Raw genomic sequence first — 24,131 nt, forward strand, 5'->3', positions numbered from 1 at the left:
GGAACGGCCTCCCTGATCTAAACCAGAGTGGTTGTTTGTTGTTGGACTTCTGTGCTAGTCATGGATTGTCTATAACGAACACCATGTTCGAACATAGGGATGCTCATAAGTGTACCTGGTACCAGAGCACCCTAGGCCGAAGGTCAATGATCGATTTCATAATCGTTTCATCTGATCTGAGGCCGTATGTTTTGGACACTCGGGTGAAGAGAGGGGCAGAGCTGTCAACCGATCACCATCTGGTGGTGAGTTGGGTCAGGGGTGGGGAAGACTCTGGACAGACCTGGTAAGCCCAAACGTGTAGTGCGGGTAAATTGGGAACGTCTGGAGGAGGCACCTGTCCGACAGACTTTCAACTCACACCTCCGGCGGAGCTTTGCGTGCATCCCTGTGGAGGCTGGGGGCATTGAACCCGAGTGGACAATGTTCAAAGTTTCCATTGCTGAAGCTGCGGCGAGGAGCTGTGGTCTTAGGATCTTAGGTGCCTGAAGGGGCGGTAACCCACGAACACCGTGGTGGACACCAGTGGTCAGGGAAGCCGTCCGACTGAAGAAGGAGTCCTTCGGGATATGTTATCTCGGAGGACTCCGGAGGCAGTTGCAGGGTACCGAAGGGCCCGAAGGGCTGCAGCCTCTGCCGTGAAAGAGGCAAAGCAGCGGGTGTGGGAGAAGTTTGGAGAAGACATGGAGAAGGACTTTCGGTCGGCACCAAAGTGTTTCTGGAAAACTGTTCGCCACCTCAGGAGGGGGCGGGGAACCATCCAAGCTGTGTACAGTAAGGATGGGACACTGTTGACCTCCACTGAGGAGGTAATAGGGCGGTGGAGGGAGCACTTTGAGGAACTCCTGAATCCGACTAATCGCCCTCTATGTTAGAGGCAGAGCTGGAGGATAACGGGGATTGTCGCCGATTTCCCAGGCGGAAGTCACTGATGTAGTCAAACAACTACACAGTGGCAAAGCCCCGGGATTGATGAGATCCGTCCAGAAATGCTCAAGGCTCTGGGTGTGGAGGGGCTGTCCTGGTTGACACGCCTCTTCAACATTGCGTGGAAGTCTGGGACGGTGCCAAAGGAGTGGCAGACTGGGGTGGTGGTTCCTCTTTTAAAAAGGGGGACCAGAGGGTGTGTGCCAATTATAGGGGTATCACACTTCTCAGCCTCCCTGGTAAAGTCTACTCCAAGGTGCTGGAAAGGAGGGTTCGGCCGATAGTCGAACCTCGGGTTGAGGAGGAACAATGCGGATTCCGTCCTGGTCGTGGAACAACGGACCAGCTCTTCACTCGCAAGGATCCTGGAGGGAGCCTGGGAGTATGCCCAACCGGTCTACATGTGTTTTGTGGATTTGGAGAAGGCGTATGACCGGGTCCCCGGGAGATACTGTGGGAGGTGCTGCGGGAGTATGGGGTGAGGGGTCTCTACCAGGGCCATCCAATCTCTGTATGACCAAAGTGAGAGCTGTGTCCGGGTTCTCGGTAGTAAGTCGGACTCGTTTCAGGTGAGGGTTGGCCTCCGCCAGGGCTGCGCTTTGTCACCAATCCTGTTTGTAATATTTATGGACAGGATATCGAGGCGTAGTCGGGGTGGGGAGGGGTTGCAGTTTGGTGGGCTGGGGATCTCATCGCTGCTCTTTGCAGATGATGTGGTCCTGATGGCATCATCGGCCTGCGACCTTCAGCACTCACTGGATCGGTTCGCAACCGAGTGTGAAGCGGTTGGGATGAGGATCAGCACCTCTAAATCGGAGGCCATGGTTCTCAGCAGGAAACCGATGGAATGCCTTCTCCAGGTAGGGAATGAGTCCTTACCCCAAGTGAAGGAGTTCAAGTACCTTGGGGTTTTGTTCGCGAGTGAGGGGACAATGGAGCGGGAGATTGGTCGGAGAATCGGGCGCAGCGGGTGCGGTATTGCATTCAATCTATCGCACCGCCAGGACGAAAAGAGAGCTGAGCCAGAAGGCAAAGCTCTCGATCTACCGGTCAGTTTTCGTTCCTACCCTCACCTATGGTCATGAAGGCTGGGTCATGACCGAAAGAACGAGATCCAGGGTACAAGCGGCGAAATGGGTTTCCTCAGGAGGGTGGCTGGCGTCTCCCTTAGAGATAGGGTGAGAAGCTCAGTCATCCGTGAGGAGCTCGAGAGAGCCGCTGCTCCTTTGCGTCGAAAGGAGCCAGTTGAGGTGGTTCGGGCATCTGGTAAGGATGCCCCTGGGCGCCCCCTAGGGAGGTGTTCCAGGCACGCCCAGCTGGGAGGAGGCCTCGGGAAGACCCAGGACTAGGTGGAGGGATTATATCTCCAACCTGGCCTGGGAACGCTCGGGATCCCCAGTCGGAGCTGGTTAATGTTGCTCGGGAAAGGGAAGTTTGGGGTCCCCTGCTGGAGCTGCTCCCCCCGCGACCCGACACCGGATAAGCGGACGAAGATGGATGGATGGATGGATGGATACTGTAGATGAACACAGAAAATAAGAAAAATGCCTTCACGAGGGAGAGGAAGAGGAGTACCAGGACAATTCTGTCTCTGTCTCCTTTTTTTCATAAACCGTACATTCTATAAAGCTACTCTGAGAGGGGTCATTCATTTTTTGTATTGAATCTCTGCAGCAAAAGAAACAAAATGGTGGCCGGGGTGGATCAGTAGGTAGAGCAGGCGCACATGTACTTGGAGGTTTATGCCTCGATGCAGAGGTCCAAACTTTCAAATCCAACTAATGACGATGTATTGCATATCTTCCCCGCTCTCCCCCCTTTTTCAACTAGCTGTCCTGTCAAATAAAGGTGGAAAAGCCCAAAAAATAATCTTTAAAAAAAGTTTTACTAAACCCAACAAAACAAAAATGTAGAGAGGCTTCAACAGAAACTGCAGCGCAAAACACAATATATGATCAATACAATCACTCTTGTCTGTTGTATAAGGGCAGACCTGACTGACATATAAATTAATGCAGTTTCTGTAATTCCATGGTATGTTAGTGTTTTGTATGATATTGTTCTATGATTTACTAAATGTTCCTATTGGGAGAGAACATGTGTTAATGATTGTATGATATTGTTCTATGATTTACTAAATGTTCCTGTTGGGAGAGAACATGTGTTAATGTTTTGTATGATATTGTTCTATGATTTACTAAATGTTCCTGTTGGGAGAGAACATGTGTTAATGTTTTGTATGATATTGTTCTATGATTGACTAAATGTTCCTGTTGGGAGAGAACATGTGTTAGTGTTTTGTATGATATTGTTCTTTGATTTACTAAATGTTCCTGTTGGGAGAGAACATGTGTTAGTGTTTTGGAAGAATTATTTGATTTTGAGACATGTTTGCATTGTTTTGGTAAACATAGTGTATTGTGTTAGTGAATTATTGTATTTTGAAAATCAGTGTTGGAGTTTAGTTTACAATGTGTGATTTTGAGCATGAAAATAACTGTTTTGCCAATCGTGTGTTGTAGGTGTGTTGATGCGTTTAGAGTTTAGGAAAGTTGTTAAAAGTATTGAAAAAATTGTCATAGCGATCGTGAAAAACTGTAACAATATCGAAAGCATCAGCCTCACAACCATTATGCGGACATTGTCTAAACACAGATTGTGGATGAAACAGCTCTACACTGTTCCCTTTGAGAGGAACAGTGAGAGAGTCAAAGAGCTACGACAACAATATGTCCAGGTATAGTGTATATTCAACTCAATGTCCAGTTCTATAAGCTTTGCACTTTGCAAATAGATAACCTACACAGTAATAGGTTACAGTACAGTATGATATACAATAATGACATGATATACATAAACTTTGTTTCAGAGAGTTATGGAATTGGAGGCCAACCAGGCCCCTCATGAATTCATTTACATAGATGAGGCAGGATTCAATCTGTCCAAAAGGCGTCGACGTGAATGAAATATAATTGGAAAGAGGGCCACAGTTGATGTGCCAGGACAGAGAGGGGCAAACATTACCATGTGTGCAGCAATAGCAAATGCAGGATTACTCCTTCACAAATGTCAGGTTGGACCCTATAATACCGAGCGCCTCCTCGCCTTTCTCAATGATCTCCACCAGTGCCTGGTACCAGAGCAGGATCAGGAGGGTGAAAACATGAGGACCTTTGTAATTTCCTGGGACAATGTTGCTTTCCACCATTCGCAAACAATAACAACATGGTTTGAAGACCACCCAAGACTGGTAAGTCTCTTCCTTCCACCCTATTCACCTTTCCTCAACCCCATACAGGAGTTCTTTTCTGCATGTTGGTGGAAGGTTTATGACCATCAGCCATGACCAGATGTCCCTCCTTGAAGCCATGGATCCTGGATGCAGGGATATCACAGTTCATGATTGCCAAGGGTGGATCCGACATGCCAAGTGGTTTTATCCCAGGTGCATCGCCTTGGATGATATCAGATGTGATGTTGATGAAAACATGTGGCCTAACCCTGAAGATCGCAGGGATTAGATACAGTAATTTTGTGCTTTTTTGTTCCCCCTTTTTTATCTGGGCTTTTTGCTGGTTCTTTTTTTTTTTACAGAATGCTCTTGTGTTTCATGTATATTCTGTTCACTGTAAGCATTACTGTAAAACTTTCTGTTCTATTACTGTATTTCTACTGTACTTCCTTTAGTAAACAGTAAGGGAAAAAAAACTGATTTGCTTTTTACTGAAATGTGTTTGAATGTGAAACTTACTGTACATGTGGACATACAGTTCCCAACCAAGAAATTTAGTGTAAAAGGTGGATTGCATGTTTTGCACCTGAAACATATGCAGTTTTTATAATGTCAACAATAGCCAGTATTTTGAAACCTTGTGTACTTTGATTGACTGCATGTACCTTGTGAAGTGAAAACAAGTGTTATTCTTTGACAGAATAATTTCATTTTGAGTCAGATTTCCAGTGTTCTGGTAAAGTCAGTGTGTGCAGAGAAACATGTGTTCTGTCTTGAAATGGAGAGTTAGTATATATATTTAACAAAATGTGTTTTTGAGAAGAAAATTATCCATTTGGCCAATTGTGTTTTGTAGGTGTCAGTCTGTGTTAAGAGTTTAGAAAAAGTATCTGAAGTATAAGTAAGCGCTTGTTAGCGATTGAAAAAAACTGTAAACAGCATTGGAGAATTTTATTTTGTCTGGTTGTTGTATTTTATTTTATAAATAACATTCAGAAGAGTATGTAGCCTTGGTAAAGTTGTGTGGCTTTTGAGTGATTTGTGGTTTGCAGGATAAAATTATGTTTTACTTGTAGTTCAACAAGGCTAACATTTGACTGAAACTGGGTAAATAGGTTGTGTTCATACTTTTCACCACTAGACTACTCCCATGTATGTCACAACAAGAGTTAAGCAACAAAAGTTAATGTAAGGACAGCCAGCCAGCCTGTGGGAGGGGAGGAGCGAGTAACTCTGCAACTTAAGAGTGGGAGAACAATCGACTCTCTGTCCTTACTCTCCACATGTTTAAGCTAATTGTTGAATACTTACACTGTATGAGTTATGCTAACCATAGTCATTTCAATCAGGAGAGACTTCGTTTGCAGATATGCAAAGATATTTATTGTACAACTGTATGATATTGAATGTACAAAGTCTTTTGGAGATTGGACTCCATCGAATTAATCTTCTTAAAAGGGGTAGGGAATAAGAACATAACCCCCCAAAACGTGATGGGAATTATAGATATAAAATATTTAATATGTAGACTTTAACATGCATTCATAAATATATAGGCTACATACAAACTAGCATACATCATACTTACCTCTTGCAGCAACGGATCTGAAAATAAAATATCGGTGAAGTGATACACCCCCAAAACGGAAGCAAATAATTCCCACAGCACAGGCAGGGAGTAACACAGAAAGGCAAAAACTGAGGCATGACATGCGGCAATTCAGGCCGGCATCGGCCACTCAAGCAGACATCAACTGCGCCGGCATCGGCAAGACAGGCCGGCATCGGCAATACCAGCCGGCATCGGCAAGACAGGCCGGCATCGGCAAGACAGGCCGGCATCGGCAATACCAGCCGGCATCGGCAAGACAGGCCGGCATCGGCAAGACAGGCCGGCATCGGCAATACCAGCCGGCATCGGCAAGACAGGCCGGCATCGGCAAGACAGGCCGGCATCGGCAATACCAGCCGGCATCGGCAAGACAGGCCGGCATCGGCAATACCAGCCGGCATCGGCCGCACCAGCTGGCCTCGGCAAGACAGGCCGGCATCGGCAATACCGGCCGGCATCGGCAATACCGGCCGGCATCGGCAATACCGGCTGGCATTGGCAAGACAGGCCGGCATTGGCAATACCAGCCGGCATTGGCCGCACCAGCCGGCATCGGCAAGTCAGGCCGGCATCGGCCGCTCCAGCAGGCATCGGCCGCACCAGCAACTCAGCCGGCATCACATGCGGAAAATCGGGCCGGCATCGGCAAGACAGGCAAAACGATCCCATTTGCTTGGTATATCATGCACAGTGAGGACTACGAGGGGCAAGTCAAAGAAAAAGGAGACATGAAGACTTTTTACTTCATACACATGATTCAGGTATTATGATTTTGTAGCCTGGGAACCAGACAAATCTGCCGAGCTCATGTTTTAAATGCATTTGTGAATGAGTGCCAGGCTAATTACTTTTTTGAACATTCAATTTAAAAATTATGATTTTGAGTTCACTTTCTGGCCTCTGAGCTTTGCATGTTCTCTTCATGTTGTTCTGGGTTAAAGTGAGGTGGACTTAAGATTACTGTGAACTGTTGTTACAATGTCATGCAGTCTTACTTTGTGTACGCAATGAAATTTATTTAGCTCCCAACGAAGACCTCAACTGATGCTTGAATTCATTGGGGAGCAAATCAGCAGAACCTTTTCTGCCAAACAAAAGTGGACAAAGATCAGTGTTATAAATAATCGTATATACTGTATCCTTTGACATAGCCTAAATCTCCATGACACAGCTACAGTGACTAGAAGACACTTCAAACTGTAGGTTTGAGTGGATGTAAACTTCAATCCAAAAGGTTAAATTAAAGGTTCCCCACAACTCTCTCCTTAACAGATGATCTACTATGTGGATAACCTCGCTGACACCATCAAGTTCTACCATAGCCTTCTGAAGAACAATGGCAGGCTTATGATCATCATTGGAGCAGGTAAGTAGAACTAAGTTTTCCATGCTGCTTTCTGTCCTTCACCCTCTTAACCTGTGTCTTAATCTTTACTGAAATGCCAAAAGATATATCAATCTGCATATGAAGATATTTTTGTTTGTGCTGGAAAAACAATGCTCTCTTGGGTTTTTGTGTTTAGCAGATGTTCAGGCACACAAGGAAAAATGCTGTGTTGAGGACTGTTGAGGCTACAGCTAACAGACCTCTTGACTATGAGATTGTAAGATGACCAAGAGTCTCTCTAAACTGTAACATTATAAATAGTAATTATTATTACCAATAAGTTATTCTGGAATCAATGTATTTCTTCAATCTCATCCTATCCAGATAACAGTGGCTGGGACGTCCTGTGGACTTACACAAAGGAGCTCTGCGTTGGTGCCATCACAGAGTGGCGCTTATCAAGAGAGGTTATTTCCTGCCTGAAGAGCCAGGGTCTGAAATATGAGGAGCATATCACTGAGTGCTTTAATCCAAGCAGCCAGACTGTCCAGTCTGCTGAATTTCTTTACAGTCAAAGATAATGTCTACCAGTCATTCACCCCAGAGATCAGAGCAGGCATGTTAGACCTTCTCAGGAACGAGTGCAGCTCTAAAAAAGATGGCAGGGTGTTCTTCAACAATAATGTGAGCTGCATACTTGTATATGCTTGAGTATATTTTATGGAAAAATAAATGATCTTCTTGCATTCACTTTATACGCTGCCATTTGATCAAAAGTACAGTATATTTTCCTGTTGCTAAAATGAAGTTCACCATGGGGTGTAGTTTTCAGTCTCTTTAAACTATATTCACCTCATTCACTCTGTATGTGTACCAAAATGATAAAAACCAAACAATTTAGTATCTATTTGGTGATTAAAATCACTAAACTTGACTCAGTGTGCCTTACAAAACGTTATAGCTTTCGAAAAACAATCATATCCAAAGAGTTTACTGACTGACACACAATTCTAGCTATGTGGTGAGTCTTGAATTGATTTTGTCAACTGTAGCAGTACAGTAACAATTATTAATATTTACTAATTCATCAATACCAAAATATCTAACGATAATTGAGAACTTAAAAGTATCCTATAAACAAATCAATTGGCATTAAAGGTGAAGGAGAGTAATAGGGTTTAACTTTGACTATCAGGAACAATGAGTGGTATACAAATTAACAGAATTCATAACCTTGAAGCAGCACCTATCAAAATAAGAATTTGATAGCCATAATTAATCATAGCCTCATAATTTGATGGCTGCTACTGGAGTTCTACTAGATATTTCATCCACACAAACCATGGAACCAAGTTCTTTATCAATGAAGATTTATTGAATTAATAACTACAGATTAAACTAATAAACAAACAAATGAAAGATAAATAAGAAATGAATGATTAATAAATGATGGCAACTTTCTCTCTTTAGCATTTACCAATGCAACCATAAACAATTCTGGTTTGGCTGGGTCATCCTCCCTTTTGCCAAACTCAAGGCTACAAAACTATAGTCCACAAACCAATGGCTGATGTCACTGCTGCTACGTGCACTATTTCTACAGTCAGTGTTTTGCACTACCTGTAGGTTAGGGTTGGATTATCACATAATTATAATGCTTTGTCGTACTTTACATACATTGTTGTCGTTGTAGCTATTTGTAGCTGTTAGCTTCGATATTTCTAGCAAAGTGTTCAAAGACTATTGGGCCAAATAATTTCTAATAAGGGAAGAAGTTCCACTCTCTCGATACTTCCGGCTTCTGAACTGGTTGCAGTTCCACTCTGGTTCCACTATAGGGCGCTCACGGGCCCTCTATGGAGCTCTATGGGACTCTATGGAGCTATACCCCTCAAAATCCAATTTCCTCAGGATATAATTTTTTTTGTCTAGTAATTTGAATGTTGCATTTAAAAGGGGAAGCAAAGAAAATATACACTGCTGAGTCGCTTTTTTGTTCTAAAAAGCCTTTTGAAATGTTAATGACGTCATACACATATACGGCCAGAGATACTGCTTTATGGCAAGCTCTGAGTAACTTCCTTTGTTCTCTCAAGGCATCGACATACACGTGCTAGAAAGAGGTTTGCTAATGTTTTAAAGACCATGCCGAAATATTCACTCTGTCATTCTGGTTCCACTTTGGATGCTGTCAAACAGGATCTCTGGCCGTAATCAGTCCTTCACTGACCAATCAGCATTCATTAGCAGAATGGTAGCGTGTTATGGGCAACAACGACTCAACCTGTAAGAAATCGAAAGGACGCAAGTACTCGTTCATTCAACTTTCGAACCTATAATCCATGTTGAACTTGCAAAAACTACAATCAAATCTGAGATTTCTCAACAGCAATCAGGTGAAAATTTAGCCATCTAGCTCCATAGAGTCCCATTCATTTTGCATTCTCCTACGAGCACCCCCAGTGGAACTCTGATGGAACTGCAACCAAATTCGCTACAATGGGGCTAAACAGGGAGTGAAAACGCTTTCCGTAGACAGGCTTTGACTGGGCCCAAGAGACAACCCTGACAGGACATTAATACACTGCATCAATAATAGTGCTTTTCCCTGACTGGTCACTGGAAGTGAGAATGTCATTCTCTGCGACAACATTTTGATTAGCGTGGCCTTTATACCAGAGTAACTAGGATTAACCTTACGTCTCCATTGTGCAACCAAACATTGAAACTAGTATCAAACTAACTAATTTCACTGTATCATTTAATGACTTTAGACCCTAACCTAAGAGAGAACTTACACATAGCTGGTGCAACAGGCTGCAGATGTTTCACTAGCCTTGCCTATGAACCAGATGAATCTAAAAGCTCATGTTCTATTTGCTTTGGCAAATGCGTCTGGTCCCCCTTATTGGTCAGTATTTAACAAACTTGACAATACATTTTTGCAAAACAATTAACTGAACTTAAAGCTTTTCTCGATTGCCGTAATTCTGACAGGATATGGCAAAAGTATACTAAATGGCAATACTCGTTCACAAACATGATGTTTCAAATGTCACCGGCTGCTTGGATTCCTGTACTCCTGCTTCCTCTGTCTAGTTTTCATGTTAAACTGTATATTCTAGGTGTTTTTAAAGATTACATCTTCAGTAGAAACCAATGATGCGGAGGGCCACAGACTGGAAGTCAAAGTATGAAGAGACTAACACATTGTTGTTTTGGTCTTTTCATGTTGAGATTTAGGCGCTACATAATGTAATATTATAATTACAGCCTTATTGTTTAAAGGAAGGAGCTGGGGGTTGGTTGTGTGTCAGAAATCCATCTGGATGTAGATGAGCTCCTTCCTCTTTAGTCGGCCCTCATTCAGGTGCAGACACACCCAGGTTATAATAATCCAGCTCAATGTTCTCCTGCATGCCCAGGTTCTGTCCCCTGCTAGCCTGGAGAAACATGACAGAACACAAATGGGACTTCTTGCATCAACCTCTCTTCAGCTCAATAAACACAGACTGCGTGCTTCATTTCAGTCAGGGGTCCAAACAACAGACATTGTGTCAGTACCTTACAGTAAAGATAAAGGGCAGCATTCACCAACAGCAGAGTCAGCGGCAGGACGACCGCTCTGATGATAAGAAGTGTCGGATCTGATCAAACACATGGACATCCCATCACATCACACAACATCATGAGTCTAACACATAGACAGAATAAAACGTCCAACAGATCCTATTAAACACAACCTAAAATCTAAAATTACATCAACATGGATACTTATTTCTTAAACATACTAAACTTTATATGTAGGCTACTTCATATTTTAGTTTGTGCATATGTATGCACCTGATCTGAGAGCTCAGGATTAGAATAAATGTATCATGTATTTAGATGTAATTGCCTGATTTACACCAGTTATTTAGTATTTTTAAATTTGTGGGTTATTGATAAGATAGCATATTTTGATAAATATTGATAACTAGCATATTTCAAAGATTATAATTCTTGTTTACTTTAGAGAATTAATGACCAGAAGTATAGATGTTTTTATGATTTTTTTACGCCTGGAAAGTTTGATTTCCTGTTGACCTCTGGGTAATCGCGCGAGAGAGGTGATGATAAAACTAAAGTTATTGAGCAGAGCAGTGAGTTGTCAGAAACCATTTTGCCTAACGTTTAATGTGTATTTTATAAAGCTACATATGACTGTGAACTGTTTTCCTGATTATTAAGCTCCGACGAGTGTGCCAAACTTACTGCTAATAACTTCCGAACAAGCGTGGTTTCTTTGGACTGTGAAAAAGTGATAAACAGTCAACAAGTTAGCTTTATTGTGCTAGATACAACAAATATGCAAAGCTGATGCACATTTGTCATCAACCACAGTGACAGCAAGTGCAATTTAAAACAGTTAAACTGAAATAATGAATGGATTAGCCATGCTGTTTCAATCCGCAAGAGAGAGATACTGTACAAGAAAAAACTTTCTAGGCAAGGAGGATGGATTATACAGGCACAGGGGAGAAGGATACAACCTGTTTTTTGTTACATCCTTGGTGTGACAATGCTTTTATCCTGGTAACCAAACATGCTCTATCCTACAGTATACAGTGCTGTTGCCATTTATACACTTTGTATAAGTTTAGTTACTAGTTGACATGTGTAACACAAAGTGTCATTCCAGAAACATGTTGTCAGCTCATCATTTTCATTCAGTTTGGACAAATCATGTTTTCCAAACCTGTAAACAGTCAGCTTACCTATGATAGTGAGAGAGAGCAGACGGCTCTCAGAGGAGAAGTTATGAGATAAAACAGAGACGTGATAAACACAGCTGTAGCTTCCTTGGTGGGCAGGCTCTGCAGCAGGAAACAGGAAGTGGGCCGAGTGATTGACAGCAGGCATGGTGTAATTGTGTGCCGAGTTGGAAGAGGTAAAGGTGAGCTGAAAGGAGCCTCCTGGGTACTGTGGCTGAATGAAGCAGCTGATGTTGAAGATGGAGCCCCTGAACACCGAAACCCTTGCTGCTGGGCCTCGGAGTCCCCGTCCAAGGAGATGTTGGGTGGAAACAGTAGGTCTGTAAACAGAGAGATGAATGGCTGAAGCAGGTCTGTTACAGGTTCATCACCAAACATCCAAAGCAAGTTGGGCCCCAGACAACACACACAGAGGGAGTGTGACTAATTCTCTGCTCAGGACGCCATTACTCCATTATATCTTTACATAGCAAATATATTGTTTACTGCTATATTAATGTTCTGAATGTCATATACAGAACCTTTTACATTTTGAATGATCTCCTCCTTTAGCCACCCTCACTCTTCTTTCTGTTCTCCTCCATGCTGCTTTCAGGTGTATCCCACTTGTTTCCCCACCTTTCTGACGTCACACCTCAGTTGGTCTATATTCAGGTGCCGCCGCAAATTCCGCCTCTTGTCCCTCATTTCGGACGGATGTCCCACACATTCCACTTTCTTTGTTTTGTTTTGGATTTATGAGGACTATGGTTAACTGCTCCCCAGATCTCTACAGGGTAAATACAGACAGCTAGCTAGACTGTCTGTCCAATCTGAGTTTTCTGTTGCACAACTAAAACCTTTGAATGTACACATGTTCCAGCGAAACAAGTTCCTTTCCAAGGCTATTTTGCACAGGAAACGTTGTTCTGTCTGGCGCTAAGCGTCGTCTAAGACGATTGCTCCTCCGCAGCGCTATGGAGGAATGTCTGGCAATGCAAGACTACACCTGAGTTGACCGCGCTCCAGGAACAACTCGGAAAAACCATTACATGTAACAGGGTGGGGGACTCTAGCCAAGTTTGCAATTGTTGGCAATACTAGTTGATAACAACACATTATGTACTAGCCTATTTTGTGTGTACAAACACCATCGTAACATGTTTACAGATAGAAAATGGATGTTACTGTGCATACAACTGATTGAAAACCTGTGAACAGTCAGCTTACCTGAGACAGTGAGAGAGAGCAGACGGCTCTCGGAGGAGAAGTTATGAGATAAAACAGAGACGTGATAAACACAGCTGTAATTTCCGTGGTGGACAGCCTTTGCAGCAGGAAACAGGAAGTGGGCAGAGTGATTAACAGCTGGTTGGGTGTAGTTGTGTGCTGAGTTTAAGGAGGTGAAGGTGAGCTGGAAGGAGCCTCCTGGGTACTGTGGCTGAATGGAACAGCTGACGTTGAAGGTGGAGCCCCTGAACACCCGAAAGCTTTGCTGCTGGGCCTCAGAGGCCCCGTCCATGGACGAGGACACAGAGATGTTAGGCTGAAACAGATCTGTAAACACAGAGGATTTGTCCTAAATCATGCACTCACTACTTGTTATAGTCTGCTATTGTAGTGCTGTCTGAATGTATAGTGAGAATTGTTATACCCTTTAAAGTGGACTCAAAGTATCCTACAATTCATCACAGGGCAAAATAACAGATGGACGAGAGGAGAGAGAGCAGCGGCTGCAACCTATTGTAATAATGTAAGTAATTTCTGTTTCATTTGTGATGATATGTTGAAGTTTGTTTTAATAGTTTATGTAATAAATTACGGCACTATGGCAAAAGTGCCATTAGCAGTATAAATAAGTTCAAACTAGATGTGGTACTTTTTTTCAAATTCATAAATATTATAAATATTTATAATGTAAAGGCCTAGCATCATTGATTTTGATATTGATAACGTTTTGCAAGAGCAGCTGTCTCAGTTTTCTTGTTTCTTTTAAATTAAAATATTTAAATGATCGTGAGAGCACAGAAAGATTGACATTAATTGGTGTGGCATTTCCACAGAGCTCTGAATGCTCTAAAGAGTAGCTCGTTTTTTTTCCGATGTATTCGTTTTTCTCTGAGTGCAGGAATCGATGTTTAATGTGAGCATAGCAGCGCATCACAACACAAATGGCCACACTATGCTTTGTATTCATTCATTTGGTAATTCATTTGTTAAATAATTTGTATTTATTAGTTTGAATGGTATGCAACTCTGCCTACCCGATGCCCCGCAGGCGTATGCCGGCGTGTTAATGGTGCGGACCCACAGAGAGATGATTGGCTGAAACAGCGTTCAGTCTGAAAGCGTGTACACCGTTTTGCTTCAGTTTCCGGGTTGAACAAAATGTTTCCCGGAAAGCTGTTCTACTGCCTTTGAGATAAGTTTTATTTTGTTTGGTGGGTGTGTCAGTGGTATCACCAATCAGCGGCAACGTGTATATATACCCAAACCACTGACTGTCACAGTGACAGGAAGGAGCACAATTGAAACCTTACTGTCATAGAGGATGTCACGGATGGGCTGACCTGAGCAGGTGAGATTCAGGGCGATGTGAAAGTGCCATGGTGTTACACAGTCTCTCAGAACAGTTCCAGACTGAACACAGTCAGAGCTGACCCTCCACATATCTCTGTATGAAGACCCCTCTTTCCCATCTGCAGAAACAGCAGAGCCACAGTCCAGTTGTTTACAGATGGCAGCTGCTGTATCTGAGGTGATGTCATAGTTAATCACTGGTCTCCAGTCCAGATGTTTCAGCTCCACTATTCCTGCACAGTGACTGTCTCCTCCCACCAACCTAACAGGCTCTGAAAAAAAACAAGAGTCTTCATTAAAATAATGTCATTTTCAGGAGAACAGGAATTAACCAAATCAAAGCTGCAGCTCCTCTTCTACCTGAGCAGGTGAGTCCAACTACTTTGCCAGGTGAGCAGGTGACGTTTCTTTCTGAGCCTGAGCTTCCACAGTCCAGGAGAGCAGACTCCTGGCCTCCACACTGGAACTCTTTGGTCCACATTGGGGCTTCCACTTCTCCATAGTGCACCCCCTGAAGGACTGAAGGAGCCCCACAGCCGAGCTCCCTACAGACCACCTCTGCATCCTGCTGGTCAAAGTCAGCTTCACACACCGAGGACCACCGCTGGGGAGACTTGTTAGTCTTCACCTCCAGTCTGCCTGAGCACAGACTAGTCCCATTCACTAGCCTGACAGATTCTGGAGAGATGACAGAAGATAAAAAGAGAGAGATAAAGACTTACAAACATAAAAACCTAGCTGACCTTCAATTTCCTGATGTTCACCTTACAGACGGAACTGAATTTATTGTAATTTGCCTCAAAATCCCTGGGGCTGTTTTTCTCCTTTTTTGGAAGTTGGGTGTGGATATACTGCACAGCCCCCAGCTGAGCTAAGCTGCTCAAAGTTGTGACTAGTAGGTCATTGGTGCCTGTTACGCTGGCAACCAAAGAACCTGCTGGTAGAAACAAGAAAGCTGTCAAACTGAAGGAGGAGTTCTTTCAGGCTAGTTGGTGGTTGGCCAAGGGGACTCCTTATGACTCCTTCATAAACAGATATATATCTTGGTGCATTCAGCACCTGATTTACTGAGACAGCAGCTCATCAAAGCTGGAGATAGTCTGCTGCCATTCTAGCTGGTGCATGTGTGTGTCAACCTGAGAACATACAGTAACTATCATAGATTATGTCAAAGATGATGTCACTGATGGGCTTACCTGAACAGTTGAGATCCACAATGGTGGACGAGGAATCTAATCTTGCACACTCCCTCAGAGCAGATCCAGACTGAACACAGTCATATTTGATCTTCCACACAGATCTGTCTGAGGACTCTTCTCTCCATCCTACAGAAACAGCAGAGCCACAGTCCAACTCTTTACAGGCAACCGCTGCTTTCTTCAGGTTCCAGTGAGTGTCACTCACTTGTTTCCAGTCTCCCTGATGTTTCAGCTCCAGTGATCCTGCACAGCGGCTATCTCCTCCCACCAACCTGACAGACTCTGAGCAGAAAGTCAGGAGTGAAGAAGTTAATTAAATTAAGAAAAGATTAAACTAAAAGTTGACTGCTGATTCTGCTTTATTGATCCACGAAAAAGACAGAACCCCCGCAAAGCAGCCGGAACGGAGTTAGTCTCTCCCTTCTTCTTTTCTTTTTTTAATTTACCTGTTGAGTTGTGTTTTCCTTCAGCCTGGAGTCCTAAAGAGAAAATCAGAAGATAAACATCAGCATAAAGCAGCATGATTGGAGCACAGCCAGGTTTCTCTGGTCTCAGAACTTTGGGGCCATTATGGTACCAGAACTAGGGCTGCACAATATTTTGTTTCATCGTCTACATCGCAATGTGCAAATGTGCGATAGTCACATCGCAGGACGTGCAATATTAACGCTAGAACTTTTTTGCTGCTTGATAGAGAAATGTTCAATGTTCTCCTTAACATGATTGTTACCAGTCAACACTACCCCCTTGAGTCAGGTGGCCATGTGGGCAACGTGTGTATGTGACGTAACGTTAGTGGTTTGTTATGGGAAGTGAGGTTCTCCCGTGTAGAAAAGTACCGTAAGCGGTAGCTGCCGCTGACACAGTGATGAACATGCTTTTCCATGGGCAGTGAACCTACAGTAGGCAGTGTTTTACGTTCACTGCAAAGACAATATAAATCACCTGATTAATGCATCGTTTTAAGCTAATATAGTTGGCCTTAAGAATCAAGGGGTCTGTCCCAACTAAGTTCAGAGCCACAAAGTTGGTAACCTTCATCTACAACAGAAGTCTATGTCTGATATAACGTAATTTACACTGATTTAAGTGTTCTTAGATACACAGTTTGTTGCTAGTGCATGACATGCAGGGTCTGCATGCACAGCGAACCACCGATTACAATCAGTGTTGATCAATTTATCAGTCAAACAAAGCAGGCCCTGCTAGGCGACAAAAACCTGAAATTTAGAGGAAGAAACATGCCTACAAGAAACAATAATAAATACAATAAGAATATAAATTTAAGCTGCAGTATAATGATGCCAATGATAAAGGAGCTATAGCCTACTAATAATTATGAATGTTATAGGAATCACCAGTGGTTAATATAGTTACAAAGTGAACTAAAAGCAGCACCTATAAACTTACAGTGCACAATGATATTAGCTGTAGCTGTTACCAATGAGTAGGCTACATGGGGTGTTGAATAAATCACGAGGTGGTTAAATGCACATAACCTACAGAGCACAAAAACTGAGATTCACTTCACAATAACCTCCTACACTATATTATAAAAGTTAAAACGCAACCAGACTACATTGCGTCTGCCCTGTTTCTGATACGGCGGCAGAAATTTGGCCATGGCGGGGCCGCCACTTCCAAATCAACATAGAGGAAACACTCTATTATATGAATACAATGGTGTCATATGAATCAACCAGTGTATTCAATTACTAAGTGCTTACTTGCTTTGGTGTTTGTAAAGCATTAAAGTTCAACATAGAATGGTTCACAAAAGAAAAGTTCCCTTTTTATATTCTATGTAGATGCACTCCCCTACAAAATTACCCTAGTTCAGAATAATTTATTTCCAAATAGAGCTATTTATGTCATCTTGTTAAAATTTGTCTTTTTTTCATATCGCAATATATATCGCAGGAAAGAAATTATCAAAACAAAAATGTCAGTTTTTTCTAATATTGTGTAGCCCTAACCACAACTGTGACACATACCACTATATTGATGAGGACTGGCGGGTTAAATCAGCCGTCCTACACACATCTAGGAGGGCCTGAAATAAATATAACGATACTATGATGTTTGGATTAAGATTTATATAGAATGATGTTCTGATTCAAATATATTATCTGTAGCAATTGTGTCATAATATATCTGCTACTCCTGACAATACATCAAACTGAAAGCAAAATGGCATCATGTTTCCACATTTCTGTGTTGTTTGACTTTAATTTGTTCTTCATAACGCTGCAGGATGTCTTTGCTTTGCTGCTTCCTTTATTCATAACAACTCATATTGTATTGGTTTTATTTTGAAATTGGTCTGAAGCTGTGAATCACTTCCCAGTTGATTACTTACATTAAGACAATAATTTTTGTATTACAAGTTCTGAAATTGTATGTTTAAATAGGCAAATATCAATTTATAAATTACCTTTATTTCAACTCGTGAGAGACTGAGGTTGCCCTCATTTACAGTGACGACAAGCAAGAGGAACACAAAACACAAACAAGCATAATTAAAATGTATAGGGACAGAGATAAAAAAAAAAAAAAAAATAAATGAAATGTGGTAGTTCAGGAACCGTATCAAAGTCACAGTATTGGTACGGTATCTGAACAGTGAAAAAAACAAATTTTGAAATGAAGGAATGACATGTTGTATAAATCAGGCTATACATGATTAGGGCTGGGTATTGTTAAAAGAAATTTTATACCAATACCGTGACTTTGATACTGAGTCCCAAACGATACTTTTATTGATACCAATTTTATCAAACAAAAAGAAATACAACATTACACATTATGGCACAAATCTTTTTATTTATTTTTCAGCTCCTACTATGTGAGGCCTGTCTCTGTGCCTAAAGTAGAGTTTTTTTTGCGTGTCTCTGACGTAATGTTAATCACAAACATTATTAGATCTTGGTAGAAGCATGCTGAATGCTTATTGGCTCACTGACGCTGATGAGATTTACTCCTTAGGTATTGAAATTTGGTATTGAATGATGAGGCATTTTCGATACTCAATACTCAATACGGCAATGTATAGCTGCACAAGTTTTGGATGGACTCCAGGAAGAATAGCTGTGGCTATGGCCCAGCTAATGGAGATCCCAATAAATCAAATCAAATACTAAGGAGGCAATTCGGTTGGTGCCTTTAAAAGTTTTGAATTCGGCAGCTCTATAAATGATATACAAACAAAACCTTCTGCAAAAACCTTCAGAATATAGGAATGAAACTGGAAACATTGGTGTATGTACTACTGAAGTGGAGATATCTGGTTTATAATATGAAAACAAAACCTTTTAAAGATGTGTTTTTTTCAATACATTTTGAAGACGTTACAGCTGAATAGGGATTACAACTTTAACTAATGGATATCACCATGACACTTCCCCCCGTTGATTATTTACACTAAATGTTTTTGTTTTACACGGTCTTTGAAATGTTGTTTAAATATGCAAATGAGGCATTATGAAATGCTAACATTTGGTGAATTTAGGAAATACAGAAACAGAGACAAAGTGTAGTAAAATAACTATTTTCCACTTGTCTGAAAGAAGACTCTGCTTAATAGCCCAAAATCTCTAAACTGACCAGTGCATGAAAAACCTATGTTTTTGTCTGTAGTGTCTTGCCTTAAAGCAGAGCCTTACCTGAGCTCAACAGCAACAGCAGCAACAGGTGATCCATGTCCAGGTAGACCCTCTTTCTGTCTGTCTGTCTCCAATATGTGCTGCCCTTAATGTATATCTGCACACAGGAAGAGGTGGAGCTTCACCAGAATATCCCTCCCTCAGGTACATTTCCACTTCTCCATTTATTTTGTTGTCGTTCTCCACCTGACTGACTGACTGACTGATTGAGTGAACAGCCAAATGAAATGCAACTGGGGGAACAGTTACGCCATGGTGGTGCACTAGTTCTTTCAGATGACAATAGGACTGGGCATTTGCAGTTGAGTTAATACTTTTCTAAGATCTCCAAAAAGCAACCAATTGAACGAGTGCAAAAGACACAAAACAGTCCTATTACAGCAGATGATACAGAACACCCTCCCCTTCCCCCAATACTAACAACTTTAATAAAAAGTATTTTCCTTTGTGTACCCTTGTGTAACACTGCAGTCCAGGGGAACACAAATGCAATACAGTAGTTCACAATGATAACATTACATTTCAGAGACTCTGTAATACAAAACATAATTGTCTTAATTTAAAGAATCAACTGGGGTTTCATGGTGGTAAATTTTAGTTACATATTCCCCTGTGGTGTCTTCAAAATGTATGGAATTTTAAAATCCACCTCTTGAAAGGTTTTGTTCTCATACTCTAAGCCATACATCTTCACTTCAGTAGCACATATGCAACAATGTTTCCAGTTTTATTCCTATCTATATTCTGAAGTTTTTTGCAGAGGGGTTTTTAGGGCTGTGCAATTAATCAAATTTTAATCACAATTACAATGTTGCACCAAAGGTTAATGAGTAATCGTGTTAAATAATCATGATTTCAATATTGACCAAAATAATTGTGATAATGATTTTTCCACAGTCGAGAAACCCTATGTGCTTGTTCATATATCAACTATAGCCTGATTTATACATGTTATTCCTAAAAACATGGAGAAAATGTGTTTTGAAGAAAATTTGGCAGACGTGATAGACAGATGGTTCATCCAATCACCTGCCAGGTATTTTTTGAAAGTGCCTGCCCTTTCTTTAAACAGTTTCCAATGACAGCTTCTTGGATGCTGTGTTACAAACTATCTGGCTCATCAGGTTAAACTTCCACCGTGTGGCTGTAAATAGAACGGTCATATGCGTCATTTTGTGAGTCTTTGGAACTCAACCTATAATGTTGTTTAGGTATGAGAATGTGTTGCTAAATCACAAATAAACACACCAACACCTCAGCGGGAAGCTGCCACAGTGTCTTATTATGAGTGAATGTATAGCTTCATCCTGTTGGTTTCTGTGTGTCTGTGGCAGTTAAACTTGTGCCTCGATATAAGACGCTGAAGGGGAAAGCAGCGGTTGGGAATGAGAATGGGCTGCACCCAGTGGCGGCTGCTGGTCATTTAAAGAGGGGAAGCTCATTTTTGGTCTACATCATACAAATTGTCCATTTATTTATGTTAATATTATAATATATATAATAGTAATGCAATACTTTAATTATATAATAATAATAATAAATAATATAATTATTATAATAATTTATAATATCAATGGGAAGGTTTCATCAAGAGGAATGGCCAGCAGTACATTTTCTTTGTCACAGCACAGCCAGCTAACTTTGTCATACCAGGAAAGCTGAACATACCTGTTACTTTGCCCTGTCTTTTGCACTAAATCAATCTGAAGTGTTGATCTAACCCTGTTGTTTAATTCTAAGTTTCTCCTCATAAGGAAGACTTTCAAATGGCTTCACCAAAATCAGGTCGACAATATTAGCATTGTCTGCCATCGTGTCCAGTTTGCTAGCTGGCTAGTTCACCCCTACAACACTAGCCTAGCCTACTGTATGAATGAATGAATGAACAAACGATCTAACAAAATGATATCAAACTCGAAGGATGAAACGTGGGAATTAGGTTAAACTGAAACAAGGAATGTGGTGTATAATTGTATGAAATGTATGATGAAAAATTGGCTATCCAATTTCATCAAGCAAATACCAAGAAACAAAGTTTGTCTTTCAACTAGACTTGTAAAAGCGAGGGACTTGAAGTCACCGGACGCTTTTTATAATACAAAATTGCTGTCAATCAAAAGGAGATACAGTCCTTCAACAGACCCTCCAATCATCACGCAGAAATCTAGGCCAGCCCAATTCCATTGAACCAGACTTGAGCGTCGGGGGGGAGATAATCGCAACATTTATCCAATTTTAGTTTCAAAATGAAAAAACTGTTAACAGCAGCCCCAATCAACGGTATATACGGGAAATGCATTTAAATTTTACGGGAATTTGAGGGGAATCGAGTCAGCCAATTCTTCCCTTGCAGTCTTAAATAAATCGCCACTGGCTGCAGCGCATTGCTAACCTGACTCCGCCAGATGGATTGCGCCGCATTTGCTCGGCATATCCATCTGGGAACTTTCCGTTGGAGAACTTTTGGGAAGGGGCGGAATAGTGGTTATTTGATTGGATGAACCATCTGTCTATCACCTATGTTGGTGATAGACGGCCAAATCAACCAATCAGATCCCCAAAGCGTATGAAAATACAACCACAAGCCCGCCCTTGCTGCTGCAGGCAAAGCATAGCTCGTGAAGCTCAGCATGCAAGCAACATGTCGGTAAAGGATATTTGCCTTTGTGTAACAAGAATTTAGGAATAAAAGACACCATTTCAGGTTCCCGGACCATATTCCAAAAGAAATAAGGAAAAAGCATCCAAGAAGAAAAAGCTGATTGGTCGGTCTATCACCACCTAACCCACCTCAAACCAACGCTGATTGGCCCGGTCGTTTGGCTAACGGCTCCAAATTTTTCTATCTCAAGATGCCAGACTGATCTGGCATGAAAACCAGATCAGGACGGTCTCACGAGGCTACCGCAACACCCTGCACGCTGTTGTTGGCTGGGGGTTACATACCAATGTAGGGCCCAAAGGCTCTTTGCTGTCGCCCATAAACATCCATAAAAAAAGAAAAGAGAGCAGGTCTATACATTGTTTTTAGGATAACACTGCATTTTATACTGTTCAAACTTAAAATAGCATTAGTGTTGAGGTTGTTAGTTTTCAATAAACAATCTTCTTACACTTAAATGAATAATATGACTCTCTGATTAACTGTGGTACTGAATTCCACTGACGCCTAAAGGCTAAATGCAGTTTTTCCCCTAGCTGCACTTTGAGTCGCTCGGTTTATGTGTAGATTTGAAGTTAATGAACCCAGACAGAAGAGGAGGAGTTGACCCATGCTTAACCTTATAAACTAGACTGACATTTATGTATCTGATGAGGTTTTCCTAGCTAAGCAGATTATATTTGATCAACTTTATTGTCCACCTCAGTGGAAAATTTTCTTGACTTTTACATCAAAAAATACATACAATGCAAATAACATAACACACTATTTAAAAAGTATACAATATACGGTACAATAGTGCAAATGGGCATGTAGCAGCAAATTAGTTATATAATTAATAAAAGAGAGTACATCTTATAAAAGTGTTTCATGTCATTCTGCAATGCCTCATTCTTCAAATGGCCACTTGGGATCAAATCGAAATTCACGTCCAGAAGGTAGTGATTAAAACTGGTTTTGAGACTCTTTGTCACTGCTTGCATCTTTGTTAAATTGTTTTATTAAAGAAGATTAACCTGCAAACCCCAGAGGTAAACCTTTTAACATATCTCACAGGTGCTTTATTCTATCACTCCAGTGTTTCATGACTTCATCAATCAATTTATTCCTAATGACTATAAATCATTAGCCTAGAAATCTAGACTCCCACTAGTGGCAGCAAATTTATTTGGCAGCCAGGGGGGAGTCTAGGCACTCCGCTGACTTTCAAGCTGCAAAACCAAATTTTGGTCAGGCCAATCACATTGTGTATAGAGTTGGTGGGCGGGGCTTATGGCTGCTGCTGCTGGGAACAGCGGACTTCTGAAGACTTGGAGTTCAGCTTTTCTTTGATCAATGAACAGCACAGAAATCATTCTTAAAAAAAGATGTTCGGGTTTTGCCGACCGGATACGGCAAAAGTTTAATTCCATCAACTAGCTCCGCTACCTTCTTCGTTGCTCTGCCTGGTTGTAGCACTATCCTATTACGTGCAGAGTGAATTTGAAAGACAACTGTTTATCCCGCCTCGGATCGAGTCACAATGGTGAGTTCCCAGACCCTACATCTGGGGGTCTCATGTGGGTCTGGCTTGTCAGGCTAATAAATCATTGTTTTCTGTTTTAATTAGTGTTTTTGCAAAAGCACTAAATTGCAGTTGGGTGAAGTTTTAATATATGTAACTATTTACTTAGTTCATGTTTGCCATGGGAACACACTATCAGAATGAGACATGAAAATTGTAAAATCTAAATTAAAATTACAATTATTCAACCTTTATTTTGACCAAGGTCTCTCTACTTTTGTATTGAAAGACAAAATAAAAATTGTTTTTTTCTTGTAAATTATTTTATAGTAGTTGCTTTTCACCATATTAATAGATCACAAATAATGTTCACTTGAAATGACTGAAAACGATGATACCAGAATCAAAGGATGATAAATAAGCTTTTTAAAGTGGATTGTATTTTGGGGATAAAAAGCTGAATCCTATATTAAACAAAGGTATTTATTTTCATTTTACACATAATGCAAATTAACCGGTGAATTTTCCTAAATTAATAAAAATCTATTTTCACATGACTTGTATTACATAATTAATGTTCTGAGAAGAAATAACATTTTATTTGATGGTTTTTACAGTACTTTATTATTGGTAGGATGAAGGTTAAACACTCTGTAGCAGATTCTCTGAACTGCATTTCTGTGAAACTGATAA

General features: G+C 41.3%; 1 protein-coding gene and 1 pseudogene across 1 annotated transcript; one reads left to right on the forward strand and one right to left on the reverse strand.

The window, feature by feature from the left end:
* The first annotated feature begins 5,803 nt into the window (after positions 1–5,803).
* Positions 5,804–7,679, forward strand: LOC114563673 (uncharacterized). The gene is made up of 3 exons (XM_028590470.1): positions 5,804–6,532; positions 7,044–7,137; positions 7,483–7,679. Exons 1-3 carry the CDS (start codon positions 5,870–5,872, stop codon positions 7,677–7,679), a joined length of 954 nt encoding a protein of 317 aa, XP_028446271.1. The 5' UTR covers positions 5,804–5,869.
* A 4,721-nt stretch (positions 7,680–12,400) lies between these two features.
* Positions 12,401–19,314, reverse strand: LOC114563674 (scavenger receptor cysteine-rich type 1 protein M130-like; annotated as a pseudogene).
* Between the last annotated feature and the right edge of the window lie 4,817 nt (positions 19,315–24,131).

This window comes from Perca flavescens, chromosome 11, assembly GCF_004354835.1.
Source record: "Perca flavescens isolate YP-PL-M2 chromosome 11, PFLA_1.0, whole genome shotgun sequence".
NCBI lineage: Eukaryota > Metazoa > Chordata > Actinopteri > Perciformes > Percidae > Perca > Perca flavescens.

Excerpts from the sequence above, each read along its gene's own strand:
- LOC114563673 (XM_028590470.1), top strand. The coding sequence starts at position 5,870 with ATGCGGCAATTCAGGCCGGCATCGGCCACTCAAGCAGACATCAACTGC. Across the intron at positions 6,533-7,043 it reads ACTTCATACACATGATTCAG|ATGATCTACTATGTGGATAA; the intron begins GTATTATGATTT and ends TCTCCTTAACAG. Across the intron at positions 7,138-7,482 it reads TATGATCATCATTGGAGCAG|ATAACAGTGGCTGGGACGTC; the intron begins GTAAGTAGAACT and ends CATCCTATCCAG.